The 21,895-nt window shown below is 42.8% G+C and overlaps 1 protein-coding gene across 1 annotated transcript in view; it reads left to right on the forward strand.

Annotated features, from left to right (window-relative positions):
- Positions 1–21,895, forward strand: part of FBN1 (fibrillin 1) — a 622,956-nt gene that overhangs the window by 145,033 nt on the left and 456,028 nt on the right. Inside the window, exon 4 of the mRNA XM_086958277.1 lies at positions 19,198–19,293. Coding sequence (XP_086814403.1) covers positions 19,198–19,293 — 96 coding nt within the window. The remainder of the gene's footprint in view (positions 1–19,197; positions 19,294–21,895) is intronic.

Here is a 21,895-nt window from a genome sequence, read left to right on the forward strand (position 1 = left end):
GCGTATTACAACAAGACACATCTAGGAAGGTTCTCGTGAGGCCCTTTGCAAGCCTGCTATGTTATCTGTTCAGTGTAACAATGGGCTGCTCTATGAAATAAAACATTCAAATCTAGCATGTCCTGGTTAGATCATGAGACTCAAATCTATAGCAATATACTTGTTCATTATAAGCATGAGGCAGTGGTAACTATCTAAAATATGATGAAGTCATATGGTGTGAGGAAGGAAAGAAATACATTTTGGAGCAAAAAGCACAATTCCCGAAGAGGTTAGGTTCTACAGTTCAATTATGATGTTAAATCAGCATTTACAAAAAGATTTTTCTTTTTATTAAAGGGAAAGGAAGGAATAACAGAACATTGAGGCCTAGCAGTGAAAGAACAGAAATGGGAGCCTTCTGCAAAAATGAGCAACAATTTTCTCTTTTTGCATGTTTAATAAAAGCACATTTCTCTAACCTTTATATTAAATTTTGAACCTGGCTATATGCAAATTAGTCTGTTCCTGTCCCAGTGCATGATGGAAACAGGGCAAACCAAACTACCAAGCCAATTCTTATACTGGGAAGGAGACAAGCTACCGGGGACCGGTTTCTGGCATTTCAGCCTCGTCGGCCCGGCTTGCTTGAATCCTGATGGTGCAATGAGCTAGGGACTCACGTCTGAGTATACCCTCCCACACATAGTGTGGATAAAATCAATTTTGGAAAAGGTGATGGACAGAGTTTCTGAATGATGCAGAATACTCCTACCTTTTCCAAAATTGATTTTATCCACACTATGTGTGGGAGGGTATACTCAGACGTGAGTCCCTAGCTCATTGCACCATCAGGATTCAAGCAAGCCGGGCCGACGAGGCTGAAATGCCAGAAACCGGTCCCCGGTAGCTTGTCTCCTTCCCAGTTAAAGAATTGGCTTGGTAGTTTGGTTTGCCCTGTTCCCATCTTGCACTGGGACAGGAACAGACTAATTTGCATATAGCCAGGTTCTGAAGCTGGGATGGTGCAGTGAGCTAAAAAACGGTGATGGATCAAGCCCTGATCTCTTGACTGGGTAGGAGTATTCTGCATCATTCAGAAACTCTGTCCATCACCTTTTCCAAAATTAATCTAACCTTTATATTAACACGCATATCCTACGGTAATCTTAAGACACATCTCTACATTGTTATGTGGTAAATTTGCGTTCAAAATGTAAACGTCCTCACTATTATATAGTCTTTGAATGTATGTTAATTAAGAGAAGCAGAAAGCATTAAACCATTACCTGAAACATGTCTGGTATGGACAACACATTCTTGCTTTAATTACTTCACTGCATTGTTTTAAAAAAAGTTGTATTTTTGTAGCATTTCATACCTCGCATAAGGTGCTGAACACCTGTGCAAGTAAAAGCAGTGGGGTCGGGTTGGGGAGTATTCGACATTCATTTTTCCTTGCCATCTGTCAAAATCCCCCCACCACACCCGGCCCCACCGCTCTTACCTGCACGGGGTGTGGCTGGTGCAGATGGGTAGCATCCTACTCTGTATGCACTTGTATAGAGAAGCCTGTGTCTGTCATGAGGCTTAGGTGACTAATGCTTTTGTGTTGGGCATAATGATCAGAGTTATACTTACTATTGTGTTTTTCTCTCTGTGCCTTTGCTTGTAGTGAGAGATAAGACTCTTTGGCCCACGTGCATCAAGGTATTTAGGAGTCGCAAACGGTGCGAATCGGTAAATTCGGCCGTTTGCGATTCCTAAATATCTTTTTTGGATGCATCAAAACGTTTTTGGGAAAATCGCTATTTTTAGCGAATTCCAAAGATGCGATTGCTTTTAAGGAATCGCAAATTTGCGATTCCTTAAAAGCAATGCATGATTGCATTTTAAATTGCGAATTCGCAATTAGGGGGTGCAAATTACCACGAGGTTGAACCTCGTGGTAATTTTTGAAAAAGTTTAAAAATGCTCAAAATTGCATTTTAAACACTGTAATGTTACAGACACACATGTCCTTAGGACATGTGTGTGTGTGGAACATGCACTTAAAAATGCATTTCAGGGGTGAAGGGGGGGTCATTTGGACCCCCCCGCACCCATGTAATGCATGAACATTTTGCGAATCGCAAATAGAAATTCGCAAAATGTCAATGCCTTCCCATTAGGAATCAATGGGAATTGCGAAATCGCAATTTAGAATTCGCATAATCCTTGCGATTCGGTAAAAATTGCGATTTTCACTGAATCGCAAAAATTATGCGAATAAATTAATTCATCCCATTTTGCGATTCCTTATTTGCGATTCCCTATTTTTCGCAAATAAGGAATCGCAAAATGTCCCGATGATGCATGTGGCCCTTAGGGTTAGAAATCACTACTGCATTGAAGGAGTGCCGTGTGGACTGTGGAAAGAGTTTCATGTTGTGCACGCGTGCAGGGTTCATATATGGCATCATAAAGAGCATGTTCCTGCACTTATGCATGAAGCTGCAAAGAAGAGTGAGAAGCAGCTATAAATACGGTGGAGACTGCCATCCTTAGAGTTGCTTGTTCCATTGGAAAAAAAATAAAAATGAAATGATGATTAGGGTATTTTGAATTGTAATGGACAACAAACATGTATTTGTATACAGACTTCAGCGGAGGAGAGTCATAGAGGTTATGGGCATCATTCAGTATTGCAAGAACTCACTCACAGTTTAATCTAGGGTTCCTGGTGTTATTAATACAATACAGGCTCAGTTCGAAAGGCCATAACTCGGCCTAGTGGCCATCATTTGCATACTCCCATGACTTTTCCATTGAGGATTGTGGGCAGAATTCCTGCCAAGATTTTAATGAAAATGTTTACCCTTCATTTTCATCAAAGTCATGTTAACATTTAGACCATGCCTAAGATTGTTGCTCAAAAGCTCTTCTTGTGCTTTTCATGCTCGCACTAATAAAAGTCTAATACTGCCTATCTGTTTCGCTGCAGAAAAGCAAAATGATTCATTCCCAGTACTTGACTGTAGCTTCTAAGAAACATTAATGTCATGTTTATTTTCGAGGTACTTTTGCTTATCAGTCGGTTTCTAGGGACTGTACGACGCTGTTTTTTTCCAAAAAGAAATGAACAGCAAACTTTGGCAGCCTTGTCAACATCCAACTTTCAAAAGAAATACTTCTCGAACACAGTTGACTGCAGTGGCCAAAGGTTAACAGGAAATGCCCAAGATGGCCCATTTCCGCTGTTATTTCAATTCAGTAAACAGAATGAATAAATCAAGTATTCTACACGTAGATTTTTTTTAATACATATATTTCAGTTAGTCGGACATAACCTGATGTTGAGACAACTAAATGTGCACGTAAATTCCGATTATTTCCCAGAATGTGAAGCCTAACCTGTTTTCAGCTTGAAAGGGCTACTTTATGCGAAAGGCAGTACCTTAGGTACTCTGAGCATTTTCTTATCACAGCTTGCAGTTCAAAGTCATTGAAATGACTTTGGTCCTTCTGTGGGAACACGAGCTTTGTTTTGGCATGGCCCTCGCCTATTTAAATGAACGTCTGTCTCTGAGTTCCTTTCCCTGCTTGACAGATGATATCATTTCCGTTTCCATGTTTCCGTCCCTTCTGTTTTTGGAAGATTGCTTGTAACTCTGTTAGGCGATAGATGTTAGAGCCGCCATGCACTCTTTTAGACTGGTTTCCATGCTGTTCGAACTCCATTCTTTGACAAAAAGGCTTTGACTATCTTTGTAGGTAAATTCAGCAGGTCCTTTTAGGATGATGTAGCTTAAGAGGCAGACATCTGCAGTCTTTCACTCTCTGCCATTGTGGCCATCTGTAGACGGGTAGAATGGATTGAAAAAAAAACGGAGTAAGAATAAGATAAGAAAAAGATAAATACTATTGGTTGAAACTTGGGATAAATGACGAACTGATTACGTATTTGATTCATTAAATTCATTATAATAGGTTGTGCAGCTATGGGAACAGAAAGGTGGCTTTTGACTAAATTAGTGTAAAGCCTCGCAAGAAAAAAAATAATTGACTCTGGGGCACCAAGATCCAGTAGGATCGGCCATAACAGGGTGTGGTCTACTAGGTCAAATGCACTACTTAGATCTGCAAAGCAGAGAATAAGAGACCCTTGATTCGCACGTAGGTATTTTCCTATCAAAAGGTCCAGATTAATGCATTGTTCCAGGGTTCCCCACCCTTTTCTAAACCCATATTGGGACTGAGCTAAAATCCCATTATCCTCAGCCCACTCTTCTAGCCTAACTAACAAGACCCTGCTCATAATCTTGACAGATGAGTCCAGGAGAGAGATTGGTCGATAATTTTTGGCTTCGGATCTTTTTCCTTTCTTAAATATGGGAATAATTATAGATTCACCCCATGTAGATGGAACACTTTCCATTACCGCGGCATTAAATACTCTGGCCAAAATAGGGCCCCAGTGTGCCGGTATGGCTTTGTACACATCTACTGGTACACCTTCCGGGCCAGGGGCTTTCCCGCCCTTGCTACTACTAATGCCTTGTTCAACCTCCGCAAGTGTAATGTTAAGAGGAAGAATTGGCCAAGTATCTGAATCCCTTGCGGCAGTTGGTACCACATCTTCTGGGTCAAAGATACCAGTAAAATGTGCGACCCATACTTCACTACTTACATGAGATGTTAAATCAGGGGCGTCCTCATTTCTTGAAAAAGAAGAGTTAACTATTTTCCAGAACATCTTGCTGTTAGATGTATCACAGCCATTGTTAAATTGTCCCAGGCTTCTTCTTGGAACTCCCTCTTTCTCCGTTTTAATTGTTCTTTATAGGCCAATCTCAGGTTACTGACAATCATCCTGTCCCTATTGCTGCTTGATAGAGCTTCCTTTAACTGGGAAAGGGATTGGGTACAGGCATGATCGAACCACCCTTTATTCTGCATCCGTTTTTTCCCCTTAGTTATGGTCATAATGCTATCAATTATTCCATTTATCTTACTGAAATGCAATAGGATACACGTAGGGTCGACGTGATCATCCAGACATTCAAAAATCTCAGTTTGGCAAGTCGTAACAATATTTTTTAAAACCTTATACGAGTTGTCCCCCTTCCACTTGATCCTAATACCATTAGGTCTACATGGGGTTTTGTCGTCAACTATGGTTTGGGTTACTTGAATTCTAGGTCCCCAGATACTTAGTGATAGAGTAATGCAGTTATGATCACTAAAGAATACATCTATTATCTCTGGGGTAGAACAATAAACGCTAGTGTTTGCTGATACCAATACGTGATCAATAGTGGTACAAGCATTCCTGACAGTGAATGTTGGTAGGTGATTACCCTCATCGTCTCTTGCACACTGCAGAACCTCCATATCAAATGTAAGCATAACAGAGTTCAAAGTCTCTCCATAGGTGTTATGCAAAAAATGCTCACAGTCATCGCCTAAGTCGTTACTGAACCCACAGACCTTGGTAGAGGAAAGAGGGCACATGGATATATTAAAATCTCCCCCCCCAAATAATATCAAAATTAACACATTCCACGGTGCACAAATTATCTAATACAATCTCCAGTTCAACAACCTCTTTGTGTCGTGTAGAATCAAACAAGTTATTATAAAAGTTGATTAACAACACATTTCGGCCGTTTTTATGGTGTAACCACAACACTTGGGAATGACATCCAATTGTCTTATACATTTTGACTTCAACCGGTAGGTTAACAGACAAGAATATTAGGAGTCCTCCTTTCGCTCTGCCAACGGCAGATTTCAGGGCTGGTAGGTTATAAGAGGCAAACCCATCGAAATTAACATTTTCCATACACCATGTTTCCTGAAGACATAGAATATCATAGCTGTTGACAAAGTCCTTCCAGCCTAGTGAGTCTTTCTTATTCCACCCGGCTATATTCCATGAAATTAGGCTATACCCGTGGTCATTTACTCCCTCCCTAAAGCTAGCTACTACACTCATTGGGAGCGGAACATCACTGGTTACTTTAGACATACGAGTCTCTGCCTGGGGTGGGCCATTCTCAAAACTTTCCAAGTGGTCACCTTGCAAATTCGCTAGGGCTGATCTCTTCCATTGGCCTATTAGCCCCCTGGCGACTACCTATAGGCAGCTGTTTTTCTATCAGTCCCGCATCCCCGTGTAAATGTATACATTCCAGGTCCACCATGGCTATGTTATGGCGGGGAGAATTATGTCAATCTGTTTCCTCTAAAGATCAGTAATGTTATAGTTAGGTGTGTATGTAAGTGATATTATTAATATTTTTAACTAAAACAAAACACAGAAATTCACCAGTTTAGTTAGCAGAGCTAACTGTAACTTGCGCACCACCATGCACTGCTTATGACCTCTCATATTACAGCGCTCAAGCCATGGTCTCTGGCATCATTTATGACATCCTTGATGAAATCTCAATTGAAATCATTGATGACATCACTTTAATCTGTTTGTTTCAGTGAATTTCTAAGCTTTTTATTTAAACAAAAACAGATCTTTATATCACACCTAACTATAACGTTACTTTAACCTTGTTTTTTTCTGTGAATTTCTAGTTTAAAAAAAAAAAGAAATGTAATATTGTATTATCATATGATGTAAAGCCTATCTGCCGCTGCACACAGCCTGGCCTGTGGCCAAATGCAGCCTTTGCTGTGTGCAGCATAAGGTTGGCCTTCGGGCCCAGGGACCCCATATGGGGCCAAATACGAGAAAAAGGGGAAGGGGGCTGCAAGCTTATTAGGCCCTGGGACTCCTATTCACTGGGGTGATACCAATTAAAATGGAAGGGGAGCGTTTGGCCTCCCTCTCCCCCGCCGCCTCTTTAGACCCTCGAGACCTCATCCTCCAGGGCTTTATGTATTTTCAAGGGTATGGGCCATGTGGCCGCCCCCTCCCTGAGCAATCGGGCGAAAAAGAAACTAGCATATTTGCTACAGAGACCATGCAATGTGTATGCTGAACTATGAAACCCGTAATGCACCACTGGAAAAGGAGGTGAACATACTCTGTACAAAAGTGCTTTTAACCTACCTGGGAACAAGGGCGATCAATAGCCTAAAACGCGTCAGGACCTTAAGGGTTAAAGTCATCATGTGATTGCAAGGGTTGATTTCCTGCCGCTGACAATAAAGTGAGTTGAAAAGCGAGTGCGTCTCCAAGCAAGTCAACTTTTTCTTCTTAATAATAGCGGCGAGCCCCGTCGTTATCATGCGGAGTCTGTGTGGGCCAAGGATATGGAACTGTCACACAGGGGGTTTCAACCTGGTCAGTAAAAGGGAGAGGGGTCCCCATCCTCCAGGGCCGCTTTTTTGGTTTAAATGGGAGGGGGCACATGGAGGAGGAAGCATCCTCCTGTTCTTCTACAATTTCCCCCACGCAACTTCAACTTTTATTATCAGTAGTGTGTGATGTTTGAGGATAAAAAGGAGGCAATGTGGTGAAAGGAGAATTACCTTGCTTTGATTGTTTCGGCTAGGACCAAAGCATGGCATAGTTTTGGAAATTCTCATTTTGCTCATCCAGTTCAGCTCCGTAGTGACTACTATTTTATTCTGCCTGCATGTTACTAACATTTGTTTCTGTTTTAGTCAGAGTATCGAATAGCTCTTCATTGGCCCCCTTAAGGCTTCCCCTCAATGTTAGAGAATACAGTGTAGGCTCTCTGATTTCCCTCGTATGTTCTGTTCTAATCAGGCTGCCAAGTAAGGTGGTAGTCTAGGAAAATGCGAGCCATTATATATGTAACATTACTAACAAGTAACGATCTACATATCAAATATAGACCTACACAAAGTTTAAGTTAAAAGGGAACCTTTAAAAAAGCCAAACTGAGGGGTTAAAGGTGAGTTGCTAAAGGGTGTAAAAGTTGTAATGAAAAAATGTACAAAATTAGGCAATTCAGACTTCTCCCCAAAAGGGACACAGGGCATCCATGTAGGTCTTTATTGGACAGGGGATGTCAGTTCTTATGACTTGCATGGTGTTTCCATTTCAAACAAGACCACAGGAGTCAAGTTAGAAGATCTGGCGTTCCAATGAGAGTAGATCAGCGCCTCAGTTATCAGAACTCACAGGCAGTTAGAGCTCCCTCTATATTTTGCTAACGTTTCTGCACAAAAGCAAATCAAGAATACTGCATCTACTGTGAATGGAGCCATGGTGTGAGATTCCTGAAAGCAAGGCCAAAGACACGTGGATTGGGGCGCACTTAGTCTGCAGCTGTGTTTAGTAGCTGTATAACACATATGTCAAGATGGATGGCACTGTAGCGGGGCAAATGTCTTGCCTGGGGTTGGGCATCTTCTTGATGGTGGCTTTATGGTACCCAGGACTTACTGTGGAGGTTGGTGCAAATTCAGTTTTTGAGTAGGCAAAGGGAGGTTTATCAAAATCCTGTTGTAGTGCAGTTTTCAAATATAACAAAACAAAATTCATTTCTGTGTTTTGTTTTGTTTGTTATATCTCGATACCCAGTCCTTTCTGGTTTTCTGGGACACTCTCTTCTTTTGAAGAGGGCAGTTTTCAAAGACTCTTAGGACCAAATGACGACCAGGTTCAAAATGTCCTTGGCAAATAACTCAATATGGTTCCAGAGTCTTTGCTGCTTCCATGCCACCAATCTGCTGAAAAACACCGTCTCCCATAAGGGTGTGATCAGTGACATTCAATTGCAAGTGTGCAGGTCTTCTCTCTCTCGTGCGTTTTATGTGTGACCTTTAGGCTGCCAGATAGACTTCGCCAGGCCTTTAGGTAGTGAAATAACATGTACAGCCTGTTGAACCTCTAAAGATATTGCAGACATACAATATCCCTTCTCAAAAGAAACGGAGCTAAAAAGAAATACGTTAGTTGGTTTTGTATTTAAGCTAAATGACATTTATGCTTTAAAGTAGATGTTACTCTCCTTTCTAAATCCTTCCTCACAAAGTAATGGTTACATGTATTTGAGGAATGTGTGTGTTCCACAGCAGAGCCAACAACATTCTGTACATCATCTAAGTAAACTGATGGGTACAAACAGTGAGGAATGTTATCTTGCTCCACTGGTTTAATGACTGGCATTTAAGCACCAGGACAGGATGTCCTGTACTACTTCTGCTGTCTTACATGAAGCGGGTTATTAATAATTTGCACAGGCCTCAGTGACAACCTAGTGCCCTCACAAGGACAAAAAAAGGCCTGGAGTTGGATGGAGCAGTACTAACAAGACCAAGGCATGGCATTTTACACAGCACATTGGACAAGGGCTCTCTATCATGTATCAGCCCACAGCAAAGATCAAATAAATCAGTAGGTCCAAATCAAAAAAGTGAAGAGGGGAATACACACAAAGGCAGGTGGGTTTTCCCCAATTCATTTCTACTCCGTGTTGGTATTGAGTTGCCCAATATGTTTCCTTTGGAATGTTATAGAGCATTAGTCCTTCTGTTCTTATTTCTTTCTGTTGATGGTATATGTCCATTAAAATCTTCGATCCTTACGTTTTTATCCCACTTGCTATTCAGTTAAATATTGCCAACATAGGTAGCAGTAGAAATGATATAATTGGGTTCTAGATCTTCTGCTTTGTGTCCAGGTTATGACACTCTTAAGTTAATCAAAGGTCTTTATGTATTTTTCATGGGAGGGTAAAGGATAATCCCATTTAAAACCCTCTTTCAAAACTTTGGCTTGAGAAGGTAATCTCTTATCTTAGATATTTGTTTACTTAGGTCTCCGTGGTTCAGCTCTACTTCATAAATGCCTTCAGTACCCTCAAGTTCTGAGTATCAATCATGCCATGACTTTTACTCCGCACAACATCCTGCAAGGAGGATTGCAGGGCTGTGCCAGACTGTTCCTTTTATCACGTTTCATGTTTTGTTGTTTATATATATATATATAACATATCTGCTTTGGTAAGATCCAGACTGGTAATCTAGTCTTCGCCCAGGAGTCAGACTGAATTGCTAGGTCTGAACTACGGGATTGGTTAATATTGGGTGGAGCGCGCTGCATGAATGATTTAAGATTCTAGTGCACACATTTTTTAAATTGTTGCCTGATGTCTTTTTAAAACTTGAATTATAACACCCAACGTTTAATCGCCGCATTGCTCCCCGGTCCACCGCAGCTGGTGCTGGTGTGTGGAGGGAGACAGCACGGCACAGAGGGAGCGAGCGTCCTCACTTCCGGGGGCACTCTACATGCGGCCAGCTTGGCTGAGGTTGACGGTCTAGTAGTTTTCTAGGACCGAGCCCAGCCTCCTACTTAGAGGGCTTCTGGTGACGACGCGAGCAGAAACATATCTGCTTTGGTAAGATCCAGACTGGTAATCTAGTCTTCGCCCAGGAGTCAGACAGAATTGCTAGGTCTGAACTACGGGATTGGTTATTATTGGGTGGAGTGCGCTGCATGAATGATTTAAGATTCTAGTAGCGAGCACACATTTTTAAAATTGTTGCCTGATGTCTTTTTAAAACTTGAATTATAACACCCACCGTTTAATCGCTGCATTGCTCCCCGGTCCACCGCAGCTGGTGCTGTTTGTGTGGAGGGAGACAGCACGGCACAGAGGGAGCGAGCATCCTCACTTCCGGGGGCACACTACACGCGGCCATCTTGGCTGAGGTTGGCGGTCTAGTCGTTTTCTAGGACCAAGCCCAGCCTTCTACTTAAAGCACATATGGCGACGACGCACAGCGGATGCGCGCAGCGGGCGCACCGATGGCGCACCAAAGGTGCGCCAAAGGTAAGCCTGTCTGCGCCCGTCCGCGCTCCAGCCGGGCTCAGGGCCAGGAATGCTGTTCGCCCCCAAAATATTGTGAAATATAGCAGGGACTCCATACTATCACTACATACAGGCTCCCATGCCTGTCAGCATCTACTGGACCTATCCGCTTGGAGAGGCCCGGTTAGCTGCAGGGACTGTAAAAAATCCTTCCCATACTCACAAATTTCATCAGTCGCAGATGGCAGTAAAGAAATGCGGGGGGACTAATTAACGCAAGGTCTATGTCTAAACACGCATTACACATCTACGATCTGATAACTGAAAGTGAACTGGACGTTCTCTTCATCACAGAAACGTGGCTTTAATCATGGAGCAATCCTGATATAATAGGCTATCAAAACAAAGGATGGATAGAGGGGAACATCGGGGTGGAGGTTTAGCAATTGTCTATCGAGATACCTTGAATTGCTCTATAAACGAGCTTCAGGATATCAAAGGAGCAGAATGCATGGGCTTTCGCATTAGGATCAATGACTCCTTCACATTCGCAGGGGCTTTGGTCTATCGCCCCCCAGGCCCAAATAAGGAATTTCTTGAAAGCATTGGGGAAGTACTCAGCAATTTGGCACTTAGATTTTCTAATTTTACGTTACTTGGGGATATTAATCTCCACCTGGACTCCTCCATAGATCCAGCAGCTATTTAATTTAGAGACACAATGGATGTACTAGGTCTATCAATACTTACTCTGAACAATACTCACGGGCCGGACATATTCTACACAGTATTTGCTCCAACCTCGTCACACTTAAAGTCGATTCCCCTAAGGTCCAGACATGGTCAGATCACGCACTGATCCCTTTCAACCTCTCACCGAAATGGGGTGAGAAGGGCAAACACCTAGGAAAAGGGGCGCATGCTAGAAAAGATGGATGGAAAGCCATTATTGGCCATCCGGACGTGATCTCGATGGCCAATGAGTGTAGGCCTCTAATGACAGGAAACCCGGAAACTGGTAACAACCGTTTCGGGGAATGGATGTCTGCTCTCAAGGGCAAAGCCGGCCCGGCTAGTGTTAGGAATAGGCCATGCCAAAAGAGAGTATCCGCCCCCTGGTTTAATCAGTCACTAAAAGAAAAACAAGGAGAGGTACGAGTAGCAGAACATAGGTGGCGAAAAGACTACCAAGATGAGGAACAATACAACTACAAAACAGCAAGAAGTCAATACCATGCACTCATCAAAGAGGCTAAAATCAACTTCTATACGACAGCAATAGAAGCTGCCAACATTAACAAAAATCTATTTTTAAGATAGTAAAGAGTTTTAATAATCCTAAAATACTGTTGCAGGAAATTCCGCCATCTGAAAACCTCTGTAAAACAATAGCGGACATTTTTGAACAAAAGGCACAGGGCCTTACTACAGATTTTGTCATCCCTGATAAAAAATTAGGGGAAGAAAGAAGCACGGTGAACATGCTTTCGGGCAGTATGGCGACCTTTCGGCCAATTAATCTGGAGGAAACCCGCCAGGCCATACTGGCTCCCAAATCAGGGTCGCCGTTTGATCCATGCCCCCCTATGCTATTGCATACGCTTGTAGATGCTGTTACTCCTGTAATCAACAACATTGTAAATGCATCATTGGCCACGGAAAGCATTCCCTCAGAATGGAAACTTGCGGCGGTCAAACCACTGCAGAAAAAACAATTAGCCGACCCCACCACACTGTCTAATCTTCGAACGATCTCGCTGCTCCCTGTGTTATGCGAAGTAACAGAATCCTTTGTAAATAAACAAGTCACTAAGTTCCTTGAAGACCATCAAACCTGGCACTCAAACCAATCAGGTTTTAGAGCTCAACACTCCACAGAGTCAGCTCTCCTGTTCACCACTGACACCATCCGAATGGCTTTGGATCAGGGTAAGAAGGCTGTCTTGATTCTTTTAGACCTGTCGGCAGCCTTCGACACGGTCTCACATGCCATCTTGATTGACCGGCTAGTAACATCTGGCATAACAGGAAAAGTATTGGAGTGGATTAAGAACTTCCTAAGCGACAGGCGGCAAGTAGTTACTCTGGGTGACTTCTGCTCAAAGGAAAAAACATATATATTTAACAAGGTTGGAGAGTTAAGGGATTTTATCCACTAGGGTGGACGGAAGGGTACTCCCAATCCCCTGGATAGGTAACTATATAACAATATAAAGGAGTACCACCAAAGACAAGGCTAGACAGCCAATATTGGTGGAATGAGACACTAGTGTAAAAGAAGAAGTCCTCCTTTGTTTTTAAGGAACCCCTCACTCACCGACCTGGTCGGTGACATGCTTCATCATCGGGGCCACCTTGACAGCCGAGTGCCGCCAAGGTGTGCTGCGACACCTGGAATACAGTGGAGCGGGTATGTGGGTGATGAATGGGACAAAGGAAAAAAGTCAGTGAGTTAAAAATTGTCCTGGTATGACTTATCCAAATATTATTTATTCTAAGGCTACTGGACAATATTAAAAACAGTGTTGATACAATAAAGGCTTTAATAGGACCTAATGTATCTGTGGTATGTGTTAGGTCTACATGTTTCAAACCAAAATGGGAGTTACCGGTTTTTCTTCAGGACCAAAATGATGTAAAAGGAGTTGGGTGGTCAGGGTACACTAACACCCTGCCATACCTGCAACCCTTTCAGGACCCTAAGTAGCAAAATTGCTAAATGGGTAAATATAACTGTAACCCAAATGTGGTTACAAAAAATGCAAAAACTCCTCAATGGAGAAATGTTTGCTGCACGGGGATTGAGGGGAAGCTACAGAGTTCAAAACGTATTAGTTTCTCTGGTCGGAAATCGGCTGATAACCTACTTCACTCCCTGACGGGTGCACGGAGGGAGCGAAGTAGGTTATCAGCCGATTTCCGACCAGAGAAACTAATACGTTTTGAACTCTGTAGCTTCCCCTCAATCCCCGTGCAGCAAACATTTCTCCATTGAGGAGTTTTTGCATTTTTTGTAACCACATTTGGGTTACAGTTATATTTACCCATTTAGCAATTTTGCTACTTAGGGTCCTGAAAGGGTTGCAGGTATGGCAGGGTGTTAGTGTACCCTGACCACCCAACTCCTTTTACATCATTTTGGTCCTGAAGAAAAACCGGTAACTCCCATTTTGGTTTGAAACATGTAGACCTAACACATACCACAGATACATTAGGTCCTATTAAAGCCTTTATTGTATCAACACTGTTTTTAATATTGTCCAGTAGCCTTAGAATAAATAATATTTGGATAAGTCATACCAGGATAATTTTTTACTCACTGACTTTTTTCCTTTTTCACATTCATCACCCACATACCCGCTCCACTGTATTCCAGGTGTCGCAGCACACCTTGGCGGCACTCGGCTGTCAAGGTGGCCCCGATGATGAAGCATGTCACCGACCAGGTCGGTGAGTGAGGGGTTCCTTAAAAACAAAGGAGGACTTCTTCTTTTACACTAGTGTCTCATTCCATCAATATTGGCTGTCTAGCCTTGTCTTTGGTGGTACTCCTTTATATTGTTATATAGTCAAAGGAAAAAACACTCACAACAGGAGTTCCGCAAGGATCTAGTTTAAGCCCGACACTTTTCAATGTTTACACCAACCCTCTGATCAGGCTGATATCGTCCTTTAGAATAGATGTTATTGCATACGCGGACGATACACAGCTTATCCTAGTCCTTGATAAAGACACCAAGGACTAGGAAGAAAATCTTAAATGCTACCTGACGGCCACATTTGATTGGATGGGAAAGAATCATTTGAAATGTAATACAGGCAAGACTGAAATTATGTTATTGGGTCCGCAAAATGATTTTATCCCCAAGTTAGGGTGGCCGGAGAACGCAGAGGTACCACCAAATACAACCAATACGGCACGGAATCTAGGCATCAAGTTTGACGCCGCTCTGTCGTTCAAACAGCAGGCGCTATCGGTAGCGGGCACCTGTTTTAATGTCATCAAAGGACTAAGAGAATTCTTTGACCTACTCCCACTGGCCGCCAGGAAAACGGTAGCGGTTGCTCTCGTAACTTCGAGACTCGACTACTGTAACAGCCTGTATGCGGGAACCAATAAGGTGGTCACTCACAGGTTGCAGATGGTGCAACACGCAGCCGCGAGGCTGGTGTTGAAATGGCCAAAGAAATCCTCTGCATCCTCCGCATTAAATACATTGCACTGGCTACCAGTGGTTAAACGGGTCCTGTTCAAGGTCCTATTAACCCCTTCGATGCTGATGACAGAACGGTTCCGTCATCAGCATCGGCTGAGCTGTGCTGATGACGGAACCGTTCCGTCATGACTCCGCCCGCGCAAGGCGGAGTCAGCATGGGCGGGGAATTCGCGCCGCACGGATGCGGTTAATTACTTTTAGGGCCTTTCACTCTCATGGACCAAAGTACATACAAAGGAGGTTCTCTCGATACCATCCTTCGCGCACTCTGAGGTCCTCCAATGCTAACCTGCTAACTGTCCCGGCTTTTAGACTCTGCTCAAGGGGTGGCAAATCTTTGCCAGTCCTAGGGTCAAAGGCATGGAATAAACTCCCCCCGCATCTCCGTGCTATGGAACGGGAATCTGAGTTCCGAAAGGCACTGAAAACCTGGATTTTTAACCTCCCTGACACTTTCGCTATAACACTAGTATGAACATCTTGGTCTGACTATTGAAAGTAGCCTGACCAGTATTTAGATCTCGACTGGTCAGTGTAGGCGCCAAGATGCTCCCTGGAATGATAGTTGCGAGGTATAAATCACAGCTTACATTACATTACATTACTTTACATTACACGTGAGTAGATCAGAAAATTGTTCCCAGCCCTGTTTTCCTCTGCCTCACTCAACTATTGATTCCAAAAGAGCACATCAGCTCTTATTCAATTGTGGTCACTGGTCTCTGTACATTAATCAACCTGAGACTAGACTTCCTACTGCCTCGAAAGAATCCCTTTAAACCACTAGTTCACTTGAAAAACGTAGAGGAAAACAAGGGGGTGAACGAGAGGAGATGGGTTATTTAACCCACAAGTTATAATGTATTCAAGACAATCATAACCATGTTGGATAGAACCTGCTTATCTCATTGCTCATGATAATTTCTGAACCCCGTTCCAAACCTTCGAGCAGAAAATGAATGGTGGATGTGAACGGCTGGATGAAAATCATTTCGCTTACACATTTAACAGATCTATGATAGTGGTTTTCATTCTACTAAACCCATTCCTCTGAATATTCTGCTCCGGTGGCCTAACATCATGTAGTAAAGATGGAGTATACCCTCTCTAATAATGCCCAAACATGCAACAAATTAATTCATTTATTTTTATTTAGTTTTCGTCCATTTATTAAGTGTTTATGCATTTAAACACATGCAGTTTCCCAACTGACCAGAATGCCACAGATGCTGGCATGCAGAGCAAAATGTTTCTTTATGTCACTCCTAACAAGGCCTCAAGATTAATATCTGGGACCACATTACCTCAGCTTTAATTCAGCGACATGGACTATAGTACAAGAAAGAATTAACATATTATGATTGGCACTCTGTTTCTTGCACAAGCAAGTCCTTTTACTGACTGGGTGCCTCATTCATCCATTTGACACTTTTTAGAACTGGTGAGAATCATAACATGTCACTTTTCAGAGTTATGAGTTTGCAGTAAGAGAAGCAAATTGGTAGAATGCTCTTCCGGGATGCGAGAAAGTGAGCTATTAATTGGGGTCGTTGGTAGTCCACCACCACAAGTCATAAAGTCCTTAACCTGTTGGGTCCAGTCAGCGGTTTCGGTAATTTAAACCTGCCCTCAACCCCTATGACACAGAGGAGACAGTCGTAACTTAAAGAAACTGGGTAAAACATTTATAAGTATCAATACAGTTGCAAAGTTAAAAGCACATCGCAATAAAAATCCCACTCCAATGTATAAAAAGAAAGATATATGTAATAAGCAAAATGACACTCAGAGAGATAAAAATCCACTCAATGGTACTAGTGATATTAATTTTTTATGATTTAGGTGGAAAAAGAGCCAAGAGAAAGTAGAGCGCCCATCATAGTCAATGGTCGCAGTAGACCGGGACCAAGGTTCAATTTCAGGCCTTATGCTCTGGAGCCTGGGGCGGATACACCAAGGGGATTTGTTCTCATGAAAGTCTGAAAGTTAAAATAGTTTGAAAAAGATTCTTTGTCATACTTGTCTGGAGAAAACGTTTAAAACATTTCTAAACTTTCTTATGGTGCTTCTAAGGGCCCCAGGTTCTCAGGAGAGACACTTCGAGACTTACAGAGAGTGACTTAGAGTGTCACAGGGTGTCAGGCAGAGGCCAGCCGGGTCCAGTCCAAGATCCAGTCCAGGTCCAGTTGCCATTAGTTTGCAGGACGCTTTAGGAAAAAAGGCCTAATGCAGCATATTGTGTGCCACGCAGGTGGTCAGCTATCAGACCATTTTAGCCCACTTCTTTGCCCTGAATGCAAGTTGGAGCAGGTTCAGCCCTTCAGGTCTCCTCCCAGGTCTGAAACAGAAGGTGGAGCCTTTCTGTTTTTCCACAAGTCCAAAAGGTCCTCTGAGAATTGTATCTTGGGGTGAATACTGAGCCCTCCCTAAGCAAACGGGTAACCTTACCCGCTTTAACAGTAGTTTCTGTTTGCCTTACTGCAAACATGCCATAAATGCCACTGCACAAATCTTTGGCCACACTAAAAGTGGGCTCTGAGGGATGGGGATGATTAGGTAAGTAGACTATAGACCTCACCAGTGTCCACTCACAACTAACACCAAAATCCTGTTTGAAGCAAACCTCTGCCCATACCAAAGTAGGATACAGACATCAGGTTGGACAAAAGCAGGTGATATGCAAGTGATATACAGTGTCAAATGCCTTCAACCGTTATAATATCTTCCCTGAGTTCTCTTTTTCCACCATATTTGTCAACATCTTCTTTCTTTGTACCTTTTGCTGAAAAAAAGGTGCACATAATTTATTCTGAGACCATGAAGCCTTTTTAGCAAATGAAGTATTCATTTCTGAACCTGATGTAGGAGATTAACATCTGCTTCTGTCAAAACGCCCTCTCTATTCATGTCCCAATTTAATAGGGGTGCTTTTAAAACTCTTGAGTTTAGAACTCCGTCCTATACACAATCCCTTGCAGGGCGCCTTACCAGCATTCCACACAGTGTATGTCCTTTTATCCCTAATTAACTTTGAAGTAAGAGGAAATGTTTGTCCTCATTCTTTTCAAGTAATCCTTTTTTCAAAGTAGCATAATAAAACAGACATTTCCTTGTTTTTGGCACCGTCTAGCCAGCTCCATTGGTTAGCTCCCTGTTTCATGAAGGAACTCGCTGCTGCAGAAATCTTTTAATTATTTAAATTATCAGAGATACAATAAAAATATACAATCCATTTATGAGAAGGTACTACAGAAATACAAATCAATCGAATGATTCGGACTGTAGATGTTCTATAAAGCCAGCTAATGTGCACTCATTTAAAATATGCTTCATGTTTAGAAGTTTTGAATAGAGCAGTGCTGGATTTATCCACCAGTGTGTACCATGCTTTATTGAAGTCTCCTCCAATCAGAGTGTGAGGGAGATTTCTCAGCGATCGGAGAGGTCAAGAAAAAGGGGATGGGGAGAGTAACAATCCTATGTGGGCAACAGGATCTAATATTGCACCTTAAATGAGGTGTGGTTTAGAAAGCAAGGGGTCGATATATAGTTTGAACTAGATAATGAAAGGTGCTCAGTGGATTAACTGGGATGTCATTCTAAATCCTGAAGACACATAGCAGGAGAAGCTCTGGTGTGTTGTTTTCTATTTCCTAGATATACTAGTTTCAATACAGAAAAAGCTGGCAGAGTTTTTGAGTATGTTTCCTCCGTCTTCATAAAAACCTTTGCGAAAACAGATATAGTTTTGGAATCCTTGGACCTTCTCTGCTCAGCTGTCAGGAAAGCACTTAGTGGCTGGAATAGGGGAAGATCATTAGAGAAAATAGTGCTCATAGACTGTAGATAAAACAGATCGTGTAACAACACAAGTACAGAGTCCAGTCCTCATGGGAGGTTACAAATACAGACAAGGCGGCACTAAGGAGGGACTAACAAGCATACTCATGAATCAAAAGCAAGCACTTAGAAACAACAATAACAGGAGCCAATTGAAGATGGGCGGAGCTTCAAGTCCATACTTGAATACAGCATGCCTCGCTGAGCAGTGCATACACTGCCCAGGCTCGACCTAAAAATGGAGAACAGTGGAACAGTGTCTGCAGCTTGATTATTTTGTTGTTAGTGAATTCCACAAGTCGATTTCAGCCAATTGTGGCTTTGCCTATCTGCTATCAGGTGCCCATTCTCTGAGCATTGCATCTTAATTCGGAGTGGATATTTTTCTAGATGTTTCTTATGAATATGGCCTTTTTGTCTTTCTTACTTTCCAGTACAACACTGTAACGTCAGATGTATGAATGGAGGAACCTGTAATGAAGACCAATGTCAGTGCCAAAAGGGATACACAGGACCACACTGTGGACAGCGTAAGTCTTTTTTTAATCATTTATAGAAAGTCCTTTGTACCTTTTTTGTAAGCAAAACATTACCATTTTTAAGAATCAGTATGTAATCAATCAGAAAAGGGCCCTCAGCGTATATTTTTATCAGTTGAAATAAGTTTTCATTCCACTGGACACTCCCAAAAATGGAACGTTGCCCAAGTAAACCCTTTATTTCGACCAGTTCTCTTGAGTGTTAAGATTGTGTTATTCACTACTGTATACCCAAGATTTTTTTGAAATTGCTATTACATTTTTGTATATCAATTCTGAAGAATCTATAAATGTTTGGTATTGGCACAGAGGATGAAACAGAAATACAATTCTTTTTTTTGCCATAGATGGTTTTGTTTTTTAAATAAGGTGAATGTGTAACCATTTAATTCAAATAAAAAGTCACAATTTAACAATCAGCTTAATTTTCAAGTTCCAAAAAGTTGTTTTTAAACTAGAAAGAGGCAATATGAGGTTCATTATTTTTTTTAAATAATTTTTATTTTATTAGGAAAGAAACTTAAATACAAGGCAATAAAACAATACAGTCGGACATGTGTTCAAGGAGGAAGGAAACTGCAGTACAATACAATACAGACATCATTAATGCCGGGGGGGGGGGGGGGTGAGTGAGGAAACAAGATCAATGTTCATAAAGGCTACACCAGACTTGGAATGCCAGGTCAGGGGGAAAGGGGAACCTCTGGGGTTTCCACGAATGGAGGTGTGCATATATTTCCACGGAAGGAGTTCCATTGGCTCCAAATTTTATTCCATTTCCTGGGTTTACCCCGTGCCACATACACCGTCTTCTCCCTGAAAATACACCAGTCCATATTCTCGTTCCATGCCAAGACCGTGGGCGGCCGCTGGGAACCCCACAACTGCGCAATGTCTCTTTTAGCAATCATATTACCTAGGGTCGCCCACATCATAGTCATTCGATTCCCAGACATTCAACAGACAACGCTTCGCTTCGGGTAATAATGCCACCCCGTTACTCTTTCCATCACTACATGTACACGATTCCAGAACGCCGCCACCCTCGGGCACTCCCAAATTATATGGAGGAAGGTTCCAACCAGTCCACAACCATGCTTACATAGCCCATCCACTGAATAACCCATATGAATCAAGCACGGGCCAGTGACATATATCCGATGTAGGATTTTAAGTTGAACGAGTCGGAGGCGGGCCGGAATGGCAACCTCCTTTGGCGAGGATAGCGCCAACTGCCAGTCCTCGTCATCCAACTCCAAACCGTCGCTGGTCCAGACCTCTCTGAGCCGCGCCAACAGATCCGTTCGATTATTAATTAATTTCTTATATATCAAAGAAATAGTGCTGTCGGGCACGTGGCCGTCAAGCACCCGATCTTCCAGTGGGGAGGATTCGGGATGTCAATACCCTTAGGAAAAACTGAATTCAACCCGTGGGTAATCTGTGCATAGCGGAAGAATTCTCTATCACTCAGCTCATACTCTACCATCAGTGCCTCGAAGGTCTTAAATTTACCCTAGACCCATAGATCACTCACCATACTGATACCAATCATATCCCACTTTTCAAATCCTTTTGTTTTCCACAGGCAACCCAGTCTTTCAGACGCATAAAGCGGAGTCGCACGGGTCAGTCGATCCTTCCATCCCGTTGCCGCATTCGCATCATGCCACACTCGAACCGCTATCTTGGTAGGTCCCGACAGTTCCCTCCCCTCTGCTTTGGAATAAAGGGCTCTGTTATAGTCTCCACCCGGTAAAAAGTGCTTATCCATCTCAAATGCGGGGTTGGAGGCTGGTCCATACATTCCATGATTAATCGCTCCCAACTGAGAGGCCCAATAATATCGCTTGATATCCGGAAGTGTGATACCTCCGTCATACCAAGGAAGCGTGAGTTTGGCGAAAGCAAAACGCAAGCGTCCATCCCAGATCAATTGTCTCTGCAAACTCTCTACCTCACGAAAATAACTGGCCGGAATAACATCAAACGTATTCTGGAGCGCATATAGAAACCGCGGTAAGGACATCATTTTAAAAAGAGCTGCACGCCCAAGTGGTGATAGTTGTAGCCTGAGCCAGCCCACAACGTCAGATTTTACTACTACTTTAGTACTTAAATCCCGACAGCAACACCTGGATGGGACAACGACGCGGCAGGGGGAGGGGGGGATCACCTGAAAGCACATACACCCAGGACTTGGTCCAATTGATCACAAGGCCGGAATTCCTTCTGAACGAGGTGAGCACATCAAACAATGCATTCAACGACTTACGAGGGGACGTGAGGTACAACAAAATGTCATCAGCATAGAGCGATATGCGATCCTCGAAGTCCGGGGTCCACCGAATACCTTTCATCGAGGGCTCCCATCGCAGCCAGGCAGCCAGGGGCTCCAAGGCAAGGGCGAAAAGAAGCAGGGACAATGGACAGCCCTGCTGTGTACCCCTCCCAAGAACAAAGGGCTTAGATACTCGACCATTCACTACCACCTGTGCCAATGGCTCCTCATACAAAAGTTTCACCCAACCAATGAAACCAGGACCGAATCCAAATTTCGCAATAGCGGCCCAGAGGTACGGCCTCTCCACTG

This window comes from Lissotriton vulgaris, chromosome 2_1 (genome assembly GCF_964263255.1).
Source record: "Lissotriton vulgaris chromosome 2_1, aLisVul1.2, whole genome shotgun sequence".
Classification (NCBI taxonomy): Eukaryota; Metazoa; Chordata; class Amphibia; order Caudata; family Salamandridae; genus Lissotriton; species Lissotriton vulgaris.